At 40.5% G+C, this 24,386-nt stretch overlaps 1 protein-coding gene across 3 annotated transcripts in view; it reads right to left on the bottom strand.

Annotated features, from left to right (window-relative positions):
• Positions 1-24,386, bottom strand: part of DLC1 (DLC1 Rho GTPase activating protein) — a 222,852-nt gene that overhangs the window by 2,112 nt on the left and 196,354 nt on the right. For 2 of the 3 annotated variants that reach the window (XM_027735935.2, XM_027735938.2), the window contains 12 exons: positions 23,941-24,012; positions 20,895-20,976; positions 13,727-13,790; positions 9,525-10,951; positions 8,302-8,478; positions 6,233-6,392; positions 5,799-5,997; positions 3,261-3,474; positions 2,737-2,851; positions 1,606-1,827; positions 714-931; positions 375-548 (listed from right to left, as the gene is read on the bottom strand). In XM_027735935.2, the coding sequence (XP_027591736.1) occupies positions 375-548; positions 714-931; positions 1,606-1,827; positions 2,737-2,851; positions 3,261-3,474; positions 5,799-5,997; positions 6,233-6,392; positions 8,302-8,478; positions 9,525-10,951; positions 13,727-13,790; positions 20,895-20,976; positions 23,941-24,012 (3,124 nt within the window). Of the gene's footprint in view, positions 1-374; positions 549-713; positions 932-1,605; positions 1,828-2,736; positions 2,852-3,260; positions 3,476-5,796; positions 5,998-6,232; positions 6,393-8,301; positions 8,479-9,524; positions 10,952-13,726; positions 13,791-20,894; positions 20,977-23,940; positions 24,013-24,386 lie in introns of all 3 variants that reach the window. The other variant, XM_039378556.1, reaches the window with a different exon arrangement.

The raw sequence follows: 24,386 nt of genomic DNA, 5'->3' as shown, positions 1-24,386 counted from the left end.
CACAGACTTGCTCAAAACAAGTCTGCCACAGTGAGGAAAAATTATGAGAAGTCTGGTCCTCTTTACTAGCTTAATATTAAAATTAACATGTCCTTGCATCCAAATATGACTGTAACAGGAAGAGGTGGGGTTATATACCAATAAAGATAGTGGAGCACATACTAGAGGCTTCTAATGCCACAAACCACACCTGCTGCTAGATGTGCACTGAAGCCAATTTTCTGTGACATTTCAGAGACCTGCGTGCATACCTTTGAGAAGTGTGTACTACTGGCCAAGCTAAAGTCTGTTGAATCATCAAAATTGTCCACTGACCGCGTTGAAACTATACAAGAAAAGTTACCACCACCAAAGGATAAAGTAGAAATTCCTACCTTAAATCAATTCTGCACATGTAGGTAAGTTTGGATTTTCCTGACCCGCAGGGCTCAATCAGATACCTAGACAGGAGCACATTGACTCTAACACCTGCCACTGGAGCACGGTCGTGGTCCACTGAGGTTGCTAGAAGCACACATGCTCCTTTGGGGAAGTTTGTCCTCCATGTTCTAAGAAAAAAGAAGAAAAACAAAAGTCTTATATTTGACAAACAGTAATTCAGACATCTGGCTTCAAATAAGGCAAAAAATAGATATTTACCAACATAACTTACATTATAAAGAAATAGGTAAGGCTGTGTAGGATATAAACATCATTGCGCGTGAAAGTCTTACCTTAAGACTACGAAGTCCCTGGCTGGGTGAGGTGCCATGCTGTTCTGGACATACTGGTATATATCTGTCTGGCTATCCAAAGGTTCGATTACTTTTGACTCTATAAGATCTTCATCCCAAAGATGCTGCTCTTTGAGTAAACGATTTAAAACGTCCTCTGGTGTAGCTGGGATTTCAATGGTAGTTTTCCATAATCGGAGTGGAGGACCTTCGCATACCTGGGGAAAATTAGTAGAGTCCTCAGTTTTGCTCTTCCTTACATTTTCTTTTCCTTTCTATTTCAGTTTTGGCTAAATACAGAAAATTGAATACACACACACATATATGTACATATTGTACTAAGCTTGGCATATGCTCAGACTAAGGTTTCTTTTCCAAACAGCCAAAGGCATCTGCACACCGATGTCCAAATTATTTTTAAGTTACAGTTATATACTCCAGTATGGGCCCCCATTAAATTGTGATGCTACAGAAAAATATCCTAATTTTCCAAGTTTATTTTTTAAAATTCTGATTGAAACACTTCTCCCTGTGCGAGCTCTGAGCTATGCAAGATTACAGCTCAGAAACTTCTTTCCTACTGCCTCTATAGTGACAGTGCTTGGAGGCCTCACTCAGCTTGTTAAGGCTTTGCATGTGAGTAAAGACATGTAAATTCAATACAGTGAACATTCCTGGGCTGGATAAACAGAAGAACACAAATCAGTGCATGTCAGCTGACTACTGCTGAAAGACATGTTGTTTTTAGATGGTGTGCAACTGTGTCAAAAGATTAAGAGGTTTTTTCCTTAAATCTATCTGCAACGTAAAGATGTGCACTGAACCTTCTGTAATATCCTGTGTCAAAGTGAGCTAAAAACCAGAGCTGTGGCGAGAATGACAGGGTGCATACCTTCTTGTAGGCCAGCTCTGCTTGCTCTGAGGTGGAGCAGCTGACCCAGCCTTTAAACTTCTCCTTCATCTCTTTGAGCAAGTCATCCACGCAGTCCTGGAGGTAGCAGTGGTAGTCAGAGGGCTCAGTGTTGCTGCTGCCGCCCCGGAGCTCCTCCAGGCTGAGGGGACGCAGGTCCTGCTCTGTGTACGAGTTCCGACCCCTGCTCATTTCTTCAGGTATCTGAGGGGTGAAAAGGGTGAAATAATCCTCCTGCAGCTCTCTCTCCCCATGTCACTGAGTTAGTCTAGCAGTTCAATAGCCACAGAAAGATGGGTATGCTAGTTTTGTAAGTGATGGGTTGCGTGTGTGTCAGGTTAAGCACTCAGTGTGAAGAAATGCCAACATTAAGTTTGTGATTTGATTTAACTCAAATTAGTCTCTCTTTTATGGGGTGTCTTATTTTATTCTCTAGAGTATCCCCCTTTGCTACACAACTAGATTCATTCCCACAGCAGTTTATCCTGCAAACTGAAGGAAGGAGGGATCAGTTGTCAGCCGCAAGAAAAGAGACAGGCACGTCTTCAGTTGAGGGCTCTGAAAAGCTTTGATGACAGTGAGGAAAACCAGGACTTGAGACTTGTCTGGTTCTCCATCCCAGGCCCTAGAGGGAGCATGCTTTAGTTCCTACAGACCCTTCAGCCTATGGTTTGACAGTGTCATGTTCCAGGATGCTTTTGTGGCCTGCCTTGCTACCTCTTGGGAATTTAAGTACAATATGAGCACTGAAATTCCTGGAAATAGCTTCTTGCTTTGTAATTAGAGCTGAGGTTCACAGACACTCATGGCTGCATAATAAAAGCTTGAAAATGTATTTCAAATGTAGCTTGGGGGCAACAAAATTGTGACAAACCCCACAACTGCCTCATGATTTTAGAGCACCAGTGACAACAGAACAACTTCCTTTTCTTCTGGCACTATTTCTAATTCATGTATGCACACAGATCAGGATGCAAAGTTTTTTTTAAAAGCTATTTATCACGTATTAAACTTCATTAAAATAAAGAGACATTCCTGGCTTTCCATTATACAGCAGATCTAAGATATGTTGGCCAATATTTCACCCATCAGTTTTGCAAACAGGTGTTTTACCTGAAAGAGCTTCTTGCATTCAGCAATCATATGAGCCAGCCCTTGGGTTGCAGCCAGGTTTTCATTTAGGTCCTTTTGATCGGGTTTTCCCAGGCTTGGTTTTCTCTGCATCACCCTTCACAGGGGAAAAAAACACAAACATGCATATCTAGTTATTTAATGCAGAGCAAGAGACATGCTTGGTAAGAAAACATTAAGATTCCCTAATCTACTGGTGATTTAGAGCATTGCTACCTGGGACTAAATATTGGCATGGTGTTGTCAACTTCTCTTGCTAATCTCTCTGAACCCTTTCTTTGGAATTCCCTCCCCCACCCCTGTTTTTTATCTTCTTATGAGCTTTATTATATTGTAACGAATCTCCAGCAAAAGGCAGGATCCCATAACCATTCTACACCTGTTGCCCCCGAGGTGTCCAAGGTGATCACAGCAGGTAGGGTCAATGCTAGACCGTGCCTGTTGCACGTCACTGTTAGCTGTAGTACGGGACCATCAGCAGTGAGTCCTGCTCCCCAGAGACATACCTTGGGGAAGAATTCTCTCTTTTGAGAGTGTTCAAGTGGAAGAGGGAAGGTGCTAAGCAGACGGCCAGGTTTGTTGGTGTCATCTGGTTTTCCTTCACTGCAGCTGTGACATCACTCAGGAAATAGAGAAGAATCTGGAGGACCTCCCTGTTCTCATCAGGTAAAAGCATAATGGCAGCCTTGATAGCCTGGAGACGCTGATCCTTTGGCACATCTGCATAATATTAGGAATTCTCTCATCAGCCCATTGATTTTCCACACACACAGCATGAATACATCCCAAAGCAAACTCCAGTTTCAAATATTTGACTCTAGTTTGAAGTGATTTCCTTCAGGATGCATACCATTTGTAGGAAACATGAAGGAATTTTCTTCAACCCACTAGTTTAACTACCCTCAGCTATTTCCTGCCTCACAAGAAATGCAAGCAAGAGGAAGCTGTGCCTAGGCCAGAGTTAATTTTAGATTTAGGTTCAACAGCTACATGCTCCCGCAGATGCACTAAAATGACAGAAGCCTGGAGTCAGGCAGGGAACAAGCAAACACAGTCCAGCCAATTTAGAAATTCTTTGGCTTGCAAAGAAACTTAAAACCTGAATGCATTTTAGAATAGGTAAGTTAATTAAATAAACTGGCTAGCAAACCTTTTCAACAGTGATGTCATAAAATATGCAGAAAGTGCTTTACCAAACACAGAGGGTTACTTTATTGAGCAGATCATTCAAAGTCATGCAGTGGAAAAAGAAAGTCAACGCTGTGAAGTCCCATACCATTAAACAGCTCCTTGGTTACAAACAACAAACAGCCATTGGAAAAATTTGACGTGTGTCTTTATGTAAGGCTTTCTCCTCCAAACTTGAGGGGAACAAAAATGAAATAACCCAGACCAGATCTACTTCTTATGAAGGGATTTCCAATAAGCCACCTCTGAAGACAACATCAGAGTCTGAGTCCTGGAGCATTTATATCTTCATTAGCACCCCGCCACCCTCACTGCATGTCTTGAAATACATGTGGTGCTACCCAGATATTTAATTGGTATTTGCTTTGGGCTTCAGCAAATTTATAAGGCTAGCAGGTGAGTTTAGAAAGCAGTTTTAAGCAAAAATCCACCATTCTCCATGCTCTCTCCTCAATCAGCTCAAAGTAAATGTAAGGCACGTGCAGACAATTCCAGTGTGCAGCCTGGAGCACAGCACCAAAGCAAAGGGAAATTTTGTCCTTTGAAGGGAAGCAAAATTTATAGCAGTTTTAAGGCTATTTGCTTTACACAGACATAATACTTCCCAACCATCTCTGGGGATTCCTCAGACCTACCACCTGCAAAAGGAAAGGAACAGATACTGCTGCAATGCTGTGTCAAACTTTTTTGCCTCTAACCCCCAGAGCTGTTGTTTAATATACATGGGAGCGGAGAGTCTGATTAATTTTCTACATAAACCTGCTTGGGAATCCAAACATACAAAAAATGCATGCACTGAAATAATGGTATGTATGTTTTCTTTTTAAACTGTCACCTCTACCTACAGAGCTGTGAAGGAAGTTCCTGTAATGTTTTTTATAACCCTCATCATAAGGAAGGCACACAAAAACACACAAGAAGGTGTTTTTGCAGTAAGTTCTGTCGTAGCTGTACTACCATGGGAAGAACACATGGGGAGAGAGCTGGGGTGGTGTTAGAAAGAGAAACCACAGGACTGGTAAGATGCCCATAGTGCATCAGTCAGTTTGGACCCCCATGAATGCTTCAAAAAGCTTTGGTTCTGGTCACCAAACATTAATTCACTTTTGGCCATTTTATAAAGTGATAATAATCCCAATGAAACAATGTTGAAAAAAACTTCTGAAAGACAGTATGTTGTTTGAAAAGATCCAGCACAAAATTACCATCTATACAGAACTCAATTTATCTACCTCACAAGAGAGTGCCTCCCTTGCTGAGTTGAACATGCCATCTCAGAAGGATTGATTATTTTTTCACAAGCATCGATAAACTCTATTCTTTATGTGATTTACTCTAAGCACTTTCTGTTTATGGTACCTATGGGTAAAGCAGCTACAAGTGAGTAACAGAAAAGCTTACAGCTTAGAAGCTGTTTTAAGCAGTTGTGGTGAAGAATAGAAGAATATGAACTATAAGAAAACAGAAATTTTTTGGCAGCCTTGCCAATCCCCTCAAAAGCCTCAAACTCTGTTCATCCAGTGTTTGCTCTGTTTGTTTACTTAGCCATATCAGATATGGCTTATTTTCAAACCATAATATCAAGTATGCTCAAGGAAGAGAAGAAAATTTAGAGCAAGCGATGGAGGATTTGCATTTGTTCCCAAACTAGAGAGAAAGGTGAAATGAAAAGAACTTTCACTATAAATTTTTATACAACTACAATATAAAAAAATCCATTCCTTATGAGGCACCCTGAACTGTAACTTGCTGGAGAAACGCAACACGTGTAGTGCCCAGAGAAGCAGTGTTACAAAGTTCCACCCTTGCTACACAAATGACTATTTGCCATCTGCTGCAGAAATCTTATGACTTACATTGGTATATCTGTAAGAAGGTCTCAGAGAGTTTGTTGGTCATGAGAGGCTCAGGGAGATCACGGAAGAATTGCTTTAACATGTCTGCTACATCATAGGCAGACTGGCCTTCGTAGTTGACGCTGTCTGTGGAACTCTCATTCATCTGACGCAAAGCCTGAATTCTTGATTTGACTCCAGACTTCCTAAACAGTCCAACCTAAATATACATATAAAAGTAAATACATTTACAATGAGTCCAGCAAATCTGAAAAGTAAGCATGGTCTTTAGCTTCTTATGTACAGGTTCTAATTTTGTGGCAAGCTTTCCTCACATTATCTATTTTGTCCTGTTTTGAGTCTTTTTTCAGTCTGACCCAGGAACAGTAAAAATCAATGGAAAGCTGGGCTTTGGGTGCTGCATGTGTGTGGGATGAGAGTACAGCAAAACCCACCTGATCCAGACAGTGGTTGCGGAGGTACCGCATGGCTTGCTGAATGCTCTGTGGAAGAGGCTGCCCTGTGCGCTGGACATTGACTTGCAGTGGTACTCCAAAGACATTTCGGTCTCTATAATCTGGCACCTTTATTCTTTTCATAAATTTTGGTACTGCCCTGTTTAAGAAAAGGGAATGACAAAATTGAATTAAACCTCCGTTGACCATTTATCTTCTGTATTTCCAGTAATTCAGAAAGCAGTGAAAATAAGTGAAACACTTAAAGTAACATGAAAAATAGTGACACTATAAATTATCTAATCCACTCAGGGCTGAGAATGGGGAGAGGATAGAAAACAGTTTCTCTAAGAGAAAGGCTTGACATTTGGGGCAGTATGCTGGCTCTAAGTATTAATGTGGTGCTATTCCATCAATATTAGTAGGATGAAAGCTACAGGGTAAAACTGCAGGGGCCAGATCGAATTGCAAGAAAGTCAAAATAAATCCTGTGGTCAGTGACCCCTTATAACACTGCTTCTTTAGCTTTCGGGAAAGATGAGCATTTGAACAATGAGCTTTTGTATGTCAACTACTTGTTCTGCAAAGTCCTCAAACTGGGTCCACCACCCACCAGTGTGCAGAACAGCAGGAAACTGATGTAATACATTTGAGTTTGTCAGCTAAAAACTTCAACTCTATAAACAACCCCTTTGAGGGACCCCCCTCCTTGTCAGCCAGTGACTTTTGCTACCCCCACCTCCCATTCCAGTTTCATTGAGAGGCCTTTCCATCTGCCTATGACTCCAAGGAAAAAGTTACTAAATACAAAAGAATGACTTAACCCTGGGGTCCCCAAGAGTATTGGTTTCGTAAAGGGAAAAAAAGACATTAAAATGTGAAAATATTGAGATCATTTTCCTAAACAGGAAGGAAAGCTAGTGTCCAGTGCAACAACTAATAGGACACAGTAGCACTGGAAAACAGGGAGACCTATTTAACATTTCAACATACAGTACAGCTATACAAACGCTGCATTGGATTTACAGCTGACAAATCTGTTATATAGTAAAACAGAACCAATTTGTACTGCTGTATAGTTAAGTTTAGGGCATTATTGATACATGTATGAATAATACTTGCTTTGTCAAAAAACATGCCAATGGAATGTGAAAAAACACATTGCGATCTCCACTGAGAATCTGAAGCATGCAGGGATAACTGGTCAATACTTATTTCTGTCTTTCAGAACAAACAACTTCTGTATTTAGAAAGACTGACATAATAACAGCCTTTGAACAGGAGGTACTTTGATGCTGAAGCTAAATACTCTCTATGACTCCTGGGGAAGGGAGGAGGCTGGCCTGTGGTAGGGACAAGAAAAATTTTATTTGCTCCTTTTCATCCTGAAGGTTACAAGGGCTGTACTGCAGATACAATAATAAAAGAGCTTTCTATTTCATTCTTCCAACAAAAAATATTCAACTGGGTTACAAATACCTGGCCACAGCAAAAATTGCTGCCTACAAAGAACTCTGTGGTTCTCCAACCTTTCTTTTTCTCTCCATCTCTTTGGCAAGCTAACTGCCTTAAAAAGGGGAGACAGATTTTGGTTCATGAGATAACAGAATTAAAGAAAATTTGTATTATTTAATTACATAATTACTTAAAGAAAGTAATGCAAATATTTTAACATAGCTGAAGAAAAGCAAGGATATTAAGATCAACTGCAATTTGTGCCACTGCTTGCTAACTGACTCAATAAACAAGTAGTCCTTCTTTTGCTATAGATAGTGGACATTTTCCTGCTCAGAATGCTGGTCTGTACTTCATTGCTTTTTTTACTCTCACATGCCCCCTATAAACACACTTCCCAAACCTAATAAGATTACACTTACATAAAAGGTTAGTGATTTTAGCCCTGTCTTAGAAAACCAGAAATCACTGTCAGCATGGGCTGGAAGATAAAGTGCAAATATGGAAAAAGAGGGATGGAGGGATTAATTGCATCTTTCCAAAAGTTGCTTGGGATAAGCACAACTGTCACGCTCATATGATAGGCCTCTCTATACACAGCACTGTGTCCTTACCAGCTGAAACCATGCTTGTTGGAAGGCGTGTACTTCTCCAGGAGAGCAGTCAGCTTCAGGAGCGAGTACTTCTGCAGCAGGTTCATCTGTGCCACGGACTGGCAGTTGATCTGCAGTGATGCTGAGCTGAGGCTGGGCCGGTGGGAGCTCTGGAAGCTGTGCCACCTCAGCTTGTGCCTGTGGAGAAGATGGGAGACAAAGCAAGGACAGGTTACTGAAACATCTCTGCAAGACACGCGCAGGAATTACTGCAAATGTACTGCTGAGCTCCCTGCCCTTGGCGGTCACATTCTTTTTAGATTTCAAAGGCATCAGCCGGCAGCATCTCTGCTTCACCCAGTGATGCAGCATGTGCAGGTGCTTCAGATGGGAATGCGCACACTGAGCTGACCCACAGCTTGGTGCTAGCTACACGGTCTTGCTCTATCAGATATCCTCTAAGAGCTCCAATACCCTTTTCCCAAAGCCCTTGCAGTATTATGGCAGTGGGAATCTAAAAACTACATCAAGAAAAAATGGCATGAATTTTTAAGACACATCGAATAGGAACTAAGCACTTCTAAAAGTCCCAATAAGTGATACAAGCAGCTGTAGATGACTAAATGACAGCAGAAACCAGGCCCTACATGATTTGCACCACTTTTAAAGGGGAATGGGAAACAAAGCTAGAAAGAATTCAAATCCTTGCCCTACTACAATACAAAATAGAGTCACCCATCCAAAATCCCAGCAGAAACTGGAAGTCATTGGAAATCCCACTGTGCTACAGCAACCTAGAGAAAGTAAATAAGCCTTATTTTCCCTACACATTTAATGTCCTAGCATGCTACTAGAAACAGCCTGCTACTGAAACATTCAATTTTTTGAAATAGTCTAAAAGACAAGGCTTTTACTGCACACTGACACAAACCAGACCATACTTACTCTTGGTTCTCCTAGCCAACTTAAAAAGTGATTAATATTACTTGATGGCCCTCCCTTCCTACACACCATTTCAGTTTAAAGAATTGTCCCCCCAGACCACCTCAACATTGCTTTTTCAATGACGACTCAGGCTGAACATACACACATACAGCTATGAAATGTGGGAATCACAAAGTGTTGCACAAATACTTCCCTTGCCTGTAATTGTTTTGGGAAGCAATGGGAACAGCCTGTGAGTGCCTGAACCTTTAACTGAGTGTGGTGCAGCTACTACAGAGCCACTTGGGTTGCGATCTCACCTGCTGGACCGCGTCAGCGATGCGCCCACCCCAGAGTCCCTCCTGTCCTGGATCCCCGTGGGCTCTTCTGTTTCATTCAGTGAATTCCCTGTACTGTCAAGGTCACTTGGTGTTGTTCGATCATTATCTACATCGAGGTGGATCTGCTTTGGAGAGGAAGGACACGGGGAGATGGAGTCGAGAGCTGAGTCAGAGTCCCCTTCGTCTGAAAACTTCTCTGACCACTGGTTTACTATTCTCTGCATCCCTTTGACATGGTACAGGATGTCATCTAGTTCTGGGAATATGTCTTCATTTTCGAGGTCGGCCAGGTCGCTTGCACTGGAATACAGGATTGATCCTGGCACGTTGTCGTAAATACTCAGGCGGCTGCTCACTGAACTAGAGGAGTTGCGCCTTTTCCCCATGCCTAGCTCTTTGGAACTGTCGCCACTGTTTTCCCTCCGAAGGGTGAGGTGGCCATGTCCATGGAAACTCCCCGTCCTCCAGTTCACAGAGGTGTTGCTTTCTGTCGGGGAGAAGTTGCCGTTGGAGAGTGCTTTGGGAAAAGTGCCGGGCTTATGATCCTCAGGGATAAAAAACACAGTGTCTTCTGCAAAACTGCCCCGGTTCTTGAAGTTCTGCTCCATCACATCGCTGAACGTTGACTGGTTGAAGGGGTCAAAGCCTTCCAGGTACATGCCCACCCTTTTATTGTACGCACTGAGGCTGCGTGTTCGTGTGACAGGACTGGGTGTGCTGACGGCACTGCTTGTCTCAGACTGGCTGCTGCTGCTGCTGGTCTGGGTGGAATTGGAGACACTCCTCTTTCGTACCATAGGGAAGCTGATGTGATTGCCGTTGAGGGCAGAAATCTCCACGCAGTTAAGCTGTTTCAGTTTATCTTCATTCATACCCTCTTGCAGGATGGGCCCACTAATTATCAGCCCAAGCTTTGAAGGAGCTTTGCTCTTGCCATGGTGAGAACTCTTGATTTTTAGGCTCTCCATTCTCTTGAGCAGGCTCTTTGTTTTGGACTTGGTGTTCTTCTCATTGGCTTTTGTATTGAAGCTGAAGCTATTCAGTTCCCTGGGTGAGGGCAGGCTGCTGAATGAGTCATCGTTGGTTACAAAATTGCTCGATGAACAAACGCTCACAACAGAATTTGTCCTGGTAGTAGATGCCTCGCTCTGCAGGGTTGGTTGGTGGCTGCTGGTGCTGCTGATGCTCAGAATAGAAGCCACTTCCTGGCGTTCGCTGAGGTCTGTGAGCACGCTCTCCCGGCTTGCTGCGTTAGTAAGGTGAGGAGCTTCTGGGGAGGGGATATTCAAGTCTGGTTTTGGAGGGAACACATCAAACTCTTCAAGCCTCGACCACCTCTTGCTGTCCCTCTGAAAAGTCCATTTGCCACTTATTGCACAAGGTTCATCTTCATCTGAATCTTCACTCTGCAAAGAAGAATAATCCTGAAAGTACTGCTTGCAAACTGCTCAAACAGCAAAGGCGGTTGCATTTAAATACAATGTCCACTGAACTGCTTTAAACATGACCTTGTTCTCACTGAATTTAAAGTGAAAACAGTCTTTTACTTCAGGGAGAGGAAGATTAGGCCATAAAGCCTTCCATGGGAAAAGATAACATGGTACAGGTAACATATTTTAACAGTTTTTAAATACAAAAGATATACCCTTCAAAAAAAGAAACAACACAATCTGCTTTAAATTGCTCTTTTCTAAAAACTGTAGTATCCATATACTTTTAATTAATTGGTCACAGTGGATAGCCCACACACCAATGGAAATTCCTGACATGCATAAAATTTCACACTGGAGTCAGTCAGGGGTTGGGGTGCCTCTGGACTCTCTCCAAAGTTTCACTCTGTTGATAGTGGCTATGTGTTTATACTCCTCTTTGCAATTATGAGATGTTTCTCATACATTCTGAATTGTAGTGGCTTAATTCCTTACCCATTCGGGAAGTCTAAACAGCCTCCTCACTGTGACTAATGAGACAGCAAAGGAAGCTCTTGCACTGCAAGAGTGTGATGGCTCCAGGCTCTTACCTGGTCCACTCTTCCTCCCACAGACTATCAGCTAACATTTTAAGAATGTTCTGTGAAGTCTCTACTTCAGTCTTGCTTCAGGCAAACTTTAACACTTGTAGATAGTGAGCAGCAAGAGCTCACTGACAGTATAGCACGTAAGTAAATTGTAAATAACATGTTCGATGTATGAGTAATGCTTAGAGTACAATTACACACACATCACTTACGCCTACAATCTTTTCATCTAAATACTGACAGGGAATGATCCTGACATATTTGGTCCTCCATGTATCTGGAAAATTTCACATTGGAAGAATAAAACAATGAAGAAATTTTAATATGATACCATGAAGCCACAAAATAACCTTTGGTGTTCAAAGTAGGGAACACTAATTGCCACCCAGCTCCTTGAATTTCACTTCATTTGTTTAATTTGCTTTAATTTAAAAACAAACACACATGCAATCTCTGAACTGTAACTATTTGTGTGCCAGGAATACAAACATTTCTTCTCTGAAAAACAAGTAAATTATTCATATATCAGGTATTTTATATATGCATATTTTAGATCCTGATCATATCCTAGTTTTTCTTTTAAATAGAACATTAACTAATGAAAAAAAAGTGATATACTGTATTTATTTTTTATGACCAAATAAACAAGACACAGAGCAAGCATAATTTTCTTTGTTTCTCCACTACTACAAACTACTTATGTCCATGACATAAAAACAAACAAACGAAAAAAACCCCTGCTTTCTTATTTAAAGTTTTCAGGAGGAAAAAAGTCACCTGAAACTGCCAGTGGGTAATAATGATGGTTTGGTGGTGAATGTGATTTAATCGGGAAAAAAAAAAAAGGTGATCTTAATTTGCAAACAAGTCAGCGCAAACATAAAGAAATATATGCTTCTGCCAGCACAATCTTCCCCTAGTGTTAAAGAGCTTTAAAGGCTAAGTACTGATTTAATTGGATCCAACAACAAAAGGGAATAGAATCCAAATCCATCTGCCAGAACATCAGTGGTGAACGAAAACCAAGAAGGACTGAAACAAAAGGTAACACCCAGACTCCAGAAGATTGAGGTTTGGACCTGAAGTCAGGTCTGGTCTGACCTCTTAACATCAATACTGATCATTCCAGTGTTATAAAGGTTCAGGAATGAGAAATCTTCTGGCAGTCATAAATGGCAATCCAGCTGTCTACCCCTACTTTTAAGGAGTTCCTACATATGCCGCCTCAGAGTGTTATCTTCTGGAGCTTGGATGCTGTTCCCAACATACCACAAACAGATAGGGAAAGAGGGGATTAATTCCTGGTAAACAACCTCAGAGCATTTGTATGCATTCTTGTAAAGGGTAGGGCAGCATTGTATTGCCTTAGTCATCTTTTATCTGCAGTTGTCATATCCCAGGGGATGGTATCAATTACTGATCCCTCCTAGGACACACACATAGTTTTAAGACAGCTATTGATTGGTACCTTACTTGCAAACCTCAACAACTTAGCTTTCTGTCAGCACTACCTTACTGAAATTACAGTAGATGTTCTCTTATTTCTCACCATGCTCCACAGGGATCCTGAAGATTCAGCAAACACTTTTAATTCCTACTGAGCTCCTTGGAAACATGCAAACTTTCTAAAAAGGTAGCTGTTCTATTGTGTAAATATATTGGAAAGGAAACAATATGCCCAGTTTTTGCTTGCAGGCCAAGCACAGTCTAAATGATCCTGTTTATATCATAATAAAATAAAATAATACAATTCTAACTTGATGGCAGAGAACCAAAACTGCAGATGACGTCAAAGACGGTGTTCTAACATTAAGGTGAGCTCATCGTGGCCATCAAGCCTGCTTTTACAATCCTACTTGAGTGCAGGCAATAGGCTTCAACACAGACAACCTCATTGGCAGGAAGAGAAGCCCAGTGCCTTTCAGACTGGAAGCAGCATCCCGAGGAAAAGTTTGCTAGACAAATAACCTTTATCCACAGCCAAGCCCTGCAGTTTTCACAGTGAGAACACAAAAACAAACGTAAGCAGAGTTTTTACTGTGTGTCCTTGCCAGGTTCTACTCAGGTATTATCCTAAACTGCAGCTAAGCAATCTGCTAGATGGTTTTTTTTTTCAGTTTTATTAATGCACAATGCTGTAACAGAAGATGTTAAATGAACTTACCCTTTTCCTGTGGGGACTAATTTCTAGCTTCATCACTGCACATTTGTTTAAAGTATTTAAGCGCCTGCAAAGAGCAAATGAAACCGTATTAAGAGAACACTCCAGTGTTTTGACACAGGCTATTCCAGTTCAAAGCTTTTGTTAAGGCTGTCCTCAAACTGCTCTGCATACAAATAGCCACAAGGAGAGTTTCAATTAGAGCCCTAATTGTACTTAACTATTAACCCATTACATTTGGCTGTACTCTAACTTCAGAAGGAGGAAGAGATGACTGCTTGTCACAATTACCTGAATCAAAGTAAAGAGAAGTTAATGGAAACTTAGACTAAGTTGAGAAGTGCATCACATCCTATGAATTGTAATAATTACATTTGTTCTAAACAGCAGACATCTGAACCCTTAAACAACCAACCTTGACAAACTGAAAATAACAGAAAAGGCTTCTTATTCGACACTGTATACATGCGACTGTATTAAAAAATCATGCTGCTTTAACAATGTACTTTCTAAGCTAAAACTTCCCAGAGGAAAACTTATTTTAGACTTATTAGCTGTCTATTCTGTTTTTGAACAATGATTATTTTCAGTACAGTCCTGGGACAAGACAACTTGCTGGTTTAAAAAACAAACCACCAAAACACAGACCTGATTTTTCCTTTCTAAATTGTAAGGTTCTTTTATACATAACAATATTTTTCTGAAGGACTAAAATTTAAACCAAAATAAATTGCTGCAGAGACAACAGTTAACCAGACTCATTGTGAAATGTGATAGCAGTCTGGATGCATATCTTGAAGTACTGTATGAATTCATATAAGGATTCCTCTATTCCTCAGTGAGCTAATGATCTGGTACCCCTAAAACAAACAAACAAAAAAATCTTTCTTCTCACCTCTGTCCCAGATGCTCACTGTGCAGGACTGAGCACAGACAGCTTAAAGCAGAGCAAAACTTGGCACTGTTCATCACATAGCTCCATGGCAAGTTAGGCCCAGCTAAGTGCAGGCTGCTGTGGTCTCCTGCCTTTCTCCACACCCTTGCCTTCCCCAAAACTGCTACCCTGGGACATGGTTCAGCTAAAACCTGTACTGGTAAAGTGTGGTTAAAGAAATACTGGTGCTATGGCAAGGCAAAGGGCAGAAACAGGCTGGGCACGATGCAGAAGGCAGAAAAGCTGAAGCAGCAGCTTCATGGAAGTGATGGTTTAGTCCCCCGTGTCAATACTTCCACTCATGAGGCTGTACTGTTGGTAGCATGAGGAGACTAACCAAACTGAAAACTAATCTTTCGATATTTGTTGGGGTTGAATTTCCCCCAGGTCAGTCCCCAGAGCTACGTGAAGAGTTGTGTGTGCAGGGAAGAGGCAGAAGAGCAGGGCTGCTCTTTTCCTTCAAGTGGACCACAGCTAAATTCAACAGCAGCTTTAAAAAGACTAATTAATTCCAAAGTAAGTTATGTAATTTTCACATAATAATTCGTTTGAGCAAAGTGTAAAGAAGAGACTGTATCTGCAGTTTTGAAAAACTAAAACAACAACAAAAAAAGAAATGCTGACTTGCCCTGTTGCTTCAGATTCATGAAACTTGTAACTTTAATCTAGAAAATGCGTGCACAGAGGATGAATTACTAGTTTCTTCTCTTTTCCCTCGCCTTTTATGCATGGGATTGGTTGCAGATGGTATTTACACAGGGCTTGATCCTGAAGTCATCAAAGAAAATGGGAAAGCTCCTACTGATGCTTTTGCAGCAGTCATGAAGTGAAAAAGAAAAGGCAGTTTGATCTATAATTAGACCCAGCCACAACACAGCAGAAAAGAAGAGAGACAGGAAGAAATGCCATGGGTCAAACAGTAGGGCAGTGGCAGGTTAGAAAAGTTATGCAGATCTCTCTATTTTCATCTTTGCTCTGACTTTAGAAGGCAAAAGGCTCAGTCTTGCTGGCTGCAGCTGGTGAGTACATGCACCCACACATGTCCAGTGAATTTCAGAGGAATAGTATTTACAGTGCAGATGAAGGGTGAATGTCCCATCTATGTGCTACACAACAAAACTGGTTTGTTTTTTTTTCCAAGACGCCCTGCAGCATCAGAAAGCTGTCTTCCTCTCTTTGCTATAACCATGTTCTCCTCTCAAACTCTTGGACCTCAAGACCAGGGAATATTAAACTGGCTTCAGTTCTACATTGTGTAATAATTTACAAATTTCACAGTGTTGCAACCTTTGACTTATGCAGAGAGAAGTTATCACTGAATCCCTGGATCAGGCTTTATCTAGCTCCAGCCTGTCTGACCGCTAATAAAGACAATCTCTGATTTCACAGAGATTACATCCCCAGACTTTCCTCCTACTCAAATAAACCCCTGAAATAGTTGGAAAAACATAGAGCAAAGACCTCTGTTTCCACAGAGGGTTTTTAAGAAAAAAGATCTCCTGGTACACATCTCACAAAAATTAGTATGAAGGTAAGATAAGGTAAACCCCCATGAGTGAAGTCAAACTCAATAGCAGTGACACAAATAGTCTCTGTTACACATCTGACAGTTTCCCCTTTAAAATCTAGATGCTCTGCAGAAATTGCCTCAAGTCTTCAACTTTCATTATATACATCACACATTCTGTTTCAACTTCTGCTCAAATTCAGCAGTGCCCAGGTTCTTGAACTATAAATCACTGAAAATGCAGTGCAAGACGCAAAATTGCCTTCCAAGCACATTAACGAGTCTGCAAAGCTAAGATTATAGAATTTAGGCATTGCCAGGATGAGATTTACCTATCCAACCGTAATTAACCTTCACAATACTTTTAAAGCATATATTCACAAATTCATTTTCTACAGATCTCATCAAATTGATGCTTTTTAATGAACCACAATTTTCTCTTCTGGCTCTGGACCTTCTCCTTTAGTAATTCCATTCCCAGGTATAAATTCAACTTATCATTTCCCTACTGACATTCAGCAGGCCTGCCTCATTCTTTAGCTCTGTCTTATTCTGTCCAAACCTGTCTCAATGACACCTTCCTGAAGACAAGATGGGAGATGGAGGGACGGGGCAGGATTGCTGCAGACAGCAGTTACAGCTGTTTTTACCGTCTGGCTGTCTCAGTCTCAATTTCAACAATGCCTCCTACCCTGGCCACTTTCTAGATGACTGTCTGGATGACAAGATAATATTCTTTCCCATCATTTAGACAAATGCCTTTGAGTCAGCCCTCTCTCTATACATCTTCACATCCAGATGGTATCTTACTCCCATGGAGCATTCTATCTCCAAGATATCACTTTTCCTCACTCTCACTGTACTCCTACCCAGGCTTCTTCACCCGGACTCTACAAACCCCTTCCTCCTGAGGGTGACGGATGCAGCAGGGCCTGCCTCTCAGTCCCAGACCCCGAGTTGAGACTGGCCCATATCAGCCCTGAGTGACAATTACACTGGAAGCCTGAACCTGCTGCGCCCAAAACGTAAGGCACTGGAGCTTCTCTCAGAAATGAGTAAATGATGCATTTTTCCCAGTCTTCTCCTCAGAAATGGCCTAACTAGTGTAGTCCAAACTTCTCTTAAGAAATGCAGCCTGAACAAGACATTCACTACAAAAAACTAAAGTGTGAACAGATAACTTCTAAATTAAAATATGAGCTTATGATGTGAAGTCTTTTTTTTAACCTAGGTACTAGTCAGTGGTATGTTGGCTATAACCCCGGGTAATTAATTTTGTTCTCATTAACAGGAGAAATTCTCACCCCATGCACCAACTGTATGATCTACCTCTAAAGATTAAAATATTTTCTTGATGAACTTAAACTTGTAATTTTCTCTTATAGGGCAAATTCCAGCTCCATCATACCTGTAACTAACTAATGATACAAGGGCTTTCTTGTCTCACTGGACAGCCTCTACGTTGGCTCCTGGGGTTCATCTGCATATTCTAACCTGCAAAGGAGGCCAACTCTCCACAAACGAAATTATATGAGCAGTGAACGCTGCTCATGCAAATACATTACGATTGATTTCTTGGGTGAGAAGTCCTGATGATAAAAGACTTAAGAAACCTCTCGTGTATATACTGTGGCAGTTTTCTAGCTATGCGTAAGGAGATTAAAGAGGATTTCCATCATGGTTTGCTATGTATTTTGTACTTAGCAACAACTTCTAGGATAGAAGCATGTTTCAGTACTTAGTTTCATCAGCACATGATGCAGCCAGTTATCCTTCAGAGAAAAATTCCCAGTCATTAATCTACATAAAGTCTTATGAAATCAAGGCCAGCAGTGGTTTGCACAGTCACTACCGGAAACATCCTAGAAACTTAAAATAGGGTCATCACTCTTACGTTTTTAACCCTACATTTCATTGTAAGATCAATAAATGACATTTCTTAACCATCTGTCTTCTACTGTTACAGAGTGCCATATGCTATCTCTTTAATTCAAGTCTCAAGCTGCTTTTCACTTGAAATTCTTCCATAAAAAACTTAATGGGGTGGATATTGATACTGTTTCCATTTAGAAAGGAATCTGGCAAAACATTTACTAATAAGCTGGTTTTAAAGTTACGTTAATTTTCTTACGTACATTAATAAGAGTATGAAATATTAATTAACAATACTATTCAGATGTAAACTATCATCTAAAATGCTTCAAACTTAAAAAAGAAATCCCTGTCACTGTGATTTCTATAGTCTTTTTAAAACAGTTTTTTCACATACAGTAATCAGAACAAGGTAATTAGAACTGCTGGCAGAACACTGCCTGTTACACAGAAAAGCAGATTCTCAGCACAGACCACTTACTATTTTGTTACCATCCACTCAGTACACTGCTCACTTAGCTCTGTGCTGAAAGTGCAAACAACTCCCAAACTATTCTGATTTTCAGTCAAGAAACAGTGATAGACCTAAGGTTGTGAAACAGTTCTTTTACTGAGTAAACCCTTTACTGTTTACACACTGACCATAGCATGAGTCAAAATAAACCCAGGCTGCAGGCAGAAAGGCAGCATTCCAAAGTATGTGCTTCCCCATGTTTTTTAATGAGCTTTGCAAAATTAAACAAGGAGGTGTGGAAAAAAAAGTCTAAAGGTGGAAATGTGGTAATGTACTGCTTTTGTCTAACACAAATGGTAAAGGGCCAAATTCAGACATCTGAGACGATTAACTGAATTGCTTCAGTTTCATTTTGAGGTGGGAATCTCAATGTTTCTGGAGAAACTTTAGGGTCAGTTTTAAAGCTACCTTGTAAAAGATAACTCTGATGTATAAGCCACAGGTTTCAGAATGACACAGTTCAGCCTTTAAAATCTTTTGTCTCAAGCTACAGTGGCAGCTTGTCTCAAGACTGATAGCTTCTTATGCATATTACACAGAAAACAATTTGAAGATGAAAGTGGTTCTTTTACAATTAGCAGCCTTATTACAGACTTTCTATGTTCACGAAACAACTACATACATATATAATTTCGGTTTTCTCACCCTTCTAAGAAGACTTGCAATGTAGACTTCCATTGGACAGAGATCTTTTTACTGTCCTCTATGTTCAGAAAAAGTGCTAACTGCTTTTATGCATCACACTAGCAGCAAGTCTCATAGAGATATGAGGGCACACCGTTACTTTCACCAGTGAGAAACAATCTGCTACCTTTTTTCCCCATATAATTAAATAATCCCACGTTAAGAAGTATTCTTGCAGGTGAGCAACAAATCCAAAATACTCTGTTTTCACTGTTTTTTGTTCTCCTGACAAGGGAAGACCACATTTCTGGGAACCAACATTTATTCACATTGCTCTACTTTCTGTTCAATGACTTCACAAGTTCCAGGACACACAAATAAGCAGACCAATGCATCACATTTAAACATCAATGGAACAGGTGTCCCACACTTGAGCATGGCACATCTTGAATGTGAATTTAATATTAAAGAGATTTTTCCCCTCCTAATGACTGGACAACAAATCTGTTTTCTTAGTTTGAAAATCTTGTAAATATTTCTGAGGAACTCTAAATTCCAGTCCCTCTCTTTCCCTTCCAAGTATGGCAGTGATGGCATGAGAGCACTATAAACTTAAAGCTGTTCTTAAAAGGATTTTGTAATTCATTAGAATTACTGACATTTAGAGTTGCAGGCAACACTCATGCAGTATCCAAAAGCATTCATTCTGCAGGCAGTTTGGAAAGCTGCCATACTGAAGGACAGAGGCATAAAACTGCACTTATTTCTAGGTAATAGGAGACATGAAAAGTTAAAGCTTTTTTTTTTTCCCATTTAAGATTGCAGACTCGCTCTACAGAAGATAACTGATGGATGGGTTAATGTTAGATGATGTCAGATGAAGACATTGTAATTACTTTTATGACAAAACTAGTAATGCTGAGGCTGTGGTTCTGTAAAAAACATCCTGCCACACACCAGCAAGTCTTGCTCCCTCTTTTTCTCTACCCATCCCTTCTGCCCCTGCAGCTGGCTGTGGGACCCTGCCCCATCCTTCACACCTCCTCTGAAGTTTATTATACTTTTCCACTGATTTTATTTACTAACCCAGCAAAGGACTATCAAGACTCTTCTCGTGGGGTGAATAAGTTTGTGGAAGGAGCCTATAAACAACAAGGATAAGTTAATGGGAGGCTAAGGGTAGGCCAGTCTTTGCAGCAGTGATAAATTATTAGATTGGCTTACATTATCACTTTCAGTCACACCCGCATTATACCAGGTGATGCACTGAAGCCAGCACGAGGGTTTGTATACATAGAATATTGTTTGTGTACACGGCTGCTCACCAAGGTAAGAAAGGAGAGTGCACCAGCATCGCTTTGCTAATACTGCTTCCAAAACCCAATTCCTGTGTGGGAATGGGTGCTGCAGTTGTATGTGCAGATGGCTACAGCTTTTTTTTTTACAGTTCTGCTTTCACATGCCTAACTAGTTTGCGAATTAGAAGCAAACAAAGAAGAATAATAAAAAATATGCCTATGAAATCTCTGTCACAAAGACTCTGGCCACTCTCCTTCTAACTTTCTTTTAAATAAGATTCCCAAACATTACTTAGCCCAATATATTATTCTCAAGAAAACCACATACTTTTGTATGCTTTTTTATTGGGCTTTTTCTAGGTTCTTTCTATTACACAGGAAGGGTTTTGTTTCAAAATGCAGTGTGATTTTTATTCACCTACCTGCATAATGCTTCAATAGCATCTCTGTCCAGAAAGTCATGCTCTCGCTTGACTAGAGCGATGTCAATTGGAAAAAGGAGATCTGTAGGAAAGGAGAGAGATGGAATCAAAATGACACTTTTTCCCAGTGGTATGTTATTTCAAACAACCAGCTGCCTCCAGCTGAGCTCATCAAAATGCCAATGATTGGCACTTCTTAGGTAAACACATGCTATCACCTCAAATGCCAGAGGTGCTTCCTTCTCACGTACACATTTTTGACAAGATTTGGTAACTGAAAGTCTATACACAGAATGGAGGAAAAATGAGCAAAGCAGCGATGAAACAGTGGGAGGGAAAGAGGCAAACACAAGCTTCAAACATAAGTATAATCTAACTCAGGCTAGCTTTATTTAAAATAAATATGCAATCTCCATCAAAGTACTAATATCTCATATTAAAGACAAAATAAATGCTAAAACTCTGTGAAAGAATGAAAAAAACTCAACCCTGATCTCCTTGGCTATTAATCAAGCTATTTAAAAGTCTGACACTGTTACAACATTAATGAGATAAGGACTGAAATGAAAGCAAGCCCATACTACCTCCTTTCCTTAGGAGATTATTTAGGTAAACAACTAGGAGAGTGAGGGGGATGAAACAATGTTGGCAGAGAGCTGAAAATTTACTACAGCTCTGAAGCAGCAACCACATATATATTATTTACTGTCCTCCACAGATTCCTGACTGTCATATGGGTCCTGATCTGGCATTCCCTGCACAGCTAAAACCCCCACCCAAAGTCTCTGGTTGTTCAGGGTCCACAGAAATACAAGGCCAGTCTATGAATATACTGTTGCAGTTACACACAATTTTCCTGGTCCAAGTAATTATCTACAAATTTTTTAATTTCCAGAGACTGGGAAAGAAGGAGTTGGAATGATTATAAGACTGATGTTAATTTCTAGAAAGGTATTTTCTACACCAACATAAAATATCTCAAATGAATTTATATGTCCTGATTTTCACAGAATGGTTTGGGTTGGAAGAGACCTTAAAGTTCATCTAGTTCTAAGCCCCCTGCTATGGACAGGGACACCTTCCACTAGACCAAGTTGCTCGAAGACCTATCCAATCTGGTCTTGAAGACTTCCAGGGCTGGAATATCTGCAGCTTCCACAATTGCTTCAGGAATAAACAAATTATGAAATAATCCGCAAAATGCAAGGAATTCTGTCTTTTCTACAGAAAACTGCAGTCTTAGCAAAGCAACTGGCAAAGATTCACCAATTAATCTCCATTTTAAATATGCACTGTGTGGGAGCACTCTATATAGGCAACTTCTCAGAACTGTTGTACTATACCCAATTGATTCATAAGTTTCCCCTTCACTATTTTATGTCAAAAGTGCAAGTAAAGAGAGTGAGTGCATTCAACTGGTATTTTTCAGCAGTGCTGATGTAAGTTTTTGCACTGAGAAAGTCAGCATCTTAGAAAGCCCACAGGAAAACACATGGGAGAACTTAAGTGAGAGAGGTGACTTGGAAGAATTTGATAGTGTGCACAAGTCTTAATCCATGCTGTTGCTGGTTTTGTTGTTGCTGTTGCTGCTTGCAAAGGACAATGGTATATTGTTTTCATGTAAGGACAGCTGTCTTTTCAATGGGTATGGCTGGCCTTGCTCTCACCTCTTCTCTCTCACTCCTGTGATCGTTTTGATGTTAGACAGGACATGGTCATATGTTAGAAACTTCATATAAGTTTTGAATCTCTAGGTAGAACAATGGTAACCGCATATTTTCTGAACCCAAGTAATTTGTTACAGGACTTACAGCTCAGGATAATAAGAAACCCACAAGCCCCCATATTCAGCTGAGAGTTTTGTTCCCAGTTATAACAAAGAGTGGAAGTACACTTCCAGCTCTGCATCCTAAGAAAATCTTTGCATCTACATTAGCACAAAAAAAAAAAAAAAAGAGAAAAAAGGAAGAAAGGAAGAAGGAAATTTAATTTCTGGAGGTGAAGAAAAGTTTTGCCAAGTACTGCTTTTGAAAAGTGCTATTATCATCTCATATTGCCAATGCAGCTGCAAATCAAAGCTCAACAAGATCATTTTTCAAGAAAGTCAGCTCAGCATTTGCTGTAATTTTCAACAGTTATTCACTGTAAATAATGAACTTTCTATGCTCATTCTTACAAGCAGCAGCTGGAGTTTATTTTGTAAAAATGAAGAGGCAGTTAAGAGAGCATAATAATTTTACTATAATGCAAGTAATTTTAAATGGTGTGGGGGGCAAATTCTGAAAAATAGTATACATATATAAAAAGGATGTTACACTTTAAAACAAGCTTCCATATGTTACTCTGCATCAGAGTGTGAGAACTGTATGCCAAAACTGCAAATTCCTAGTAGGTTAGAGGCAGTGAAGACAACAGTTTTAATTGAGCAGACGTGCAAAGTGAATCCATCCTACAGAAGGACAAGTGACTGCAGAAGGCAGCAGTCTCTCTGAGGAGCTGCACATCTGTGCAACAGCAGCTTGTATGTTCTTTTTCCCTTCACAGTGAGCCTGTGTCTAACACCAAAGCAAATTGTTCTGGAAAAAAACCACAGGACTTGGGAATCATGAGGCATACAGATGCACCTATGCATACGCAGAACCTCCTATCACTATCCACGAGGAGAGCTGGCCAGTGGAGCTGGACACAGCTTTTGTATTTCTCCAAGACTGGTCTTGTAGCAGTGGATGATTACATTCATTTGTGTTTTAACTAGAGGGAATGTACCACAGTGCTTACCTTTATATTTGTTCTATGAGGGCATTTGGAAGATTCAGACTGAATCGGGAACCTGAAACAAATTCAAAACTCCAAGAGTGCTTCAGAGTCTCATTAGGTTTGGTACATCTATGCATGTGGTGGGTAGCAGAGAGCAGCCCAGTCCCTATAAGTCATCTTATGTATTGGTACTTCAGTTGTGCCCCTGAACCTCATTTATTGGTGAATATTATGTCTTACTGTCCAAAAGTTGCCAGGGGATGGTTGACTTGCAAGCTCAGAAGCCTACCTTCATAAAGCTGTGCATACTGCGGGAACCCAGCAGCCCGCAGCCAGTCACAAGCTTCCTTGGCCTCGATTTCTGGAAGATGACAGAAATAAGACACCTTCTGATTAGTCATCTGCAGAGCAAAAACTTCCTCTCCACTACTTCTACTATTCCGGTTACAAAATAAGCACAAAAGTATCCAGAAACTTTGAACAGAGACACAGGTTTGCTTATCTCAGTTTGCTTTTCTTACCATCAAACATATCTTAGATTCTGGAAAGTCACTAGTTTTCAGCAGTCATTTATCAACAGCTCACCATTTTAATAGTTAGAGAAACAGGCACAAATGAAAACTGCAACAGTTATGGATCATTCCATACAGGTTTTGCTAACATTAGAGAAACCAGCACTGCAGCCAACACGAGCCGCATTTGTTCAGCAAATCTTATGATCCTCTTGGCACAAGT

Source organism: Pipra filicauda, unplaced genomic scaffold, assembly GCF_003945595.2.
Source record: "Pipra filicauda isolate LSUMZ 115617 unplaced genomic scaffold, ASM394559v2 scaffold140_size2443280_pilon, whole genome shotgun sequence".
Classification (NCBI taxonomy): Eukaryota; Metazoa; Chordata; class Aves; order Passeriformes; family Pipridae; genus Pipra; species Pipra filicauda.
The sequence above is the reverse complement of the archived record's forward strand: the minus strand, read 5'-3'. Positions and strand labels throughout refer to the sequence as shown.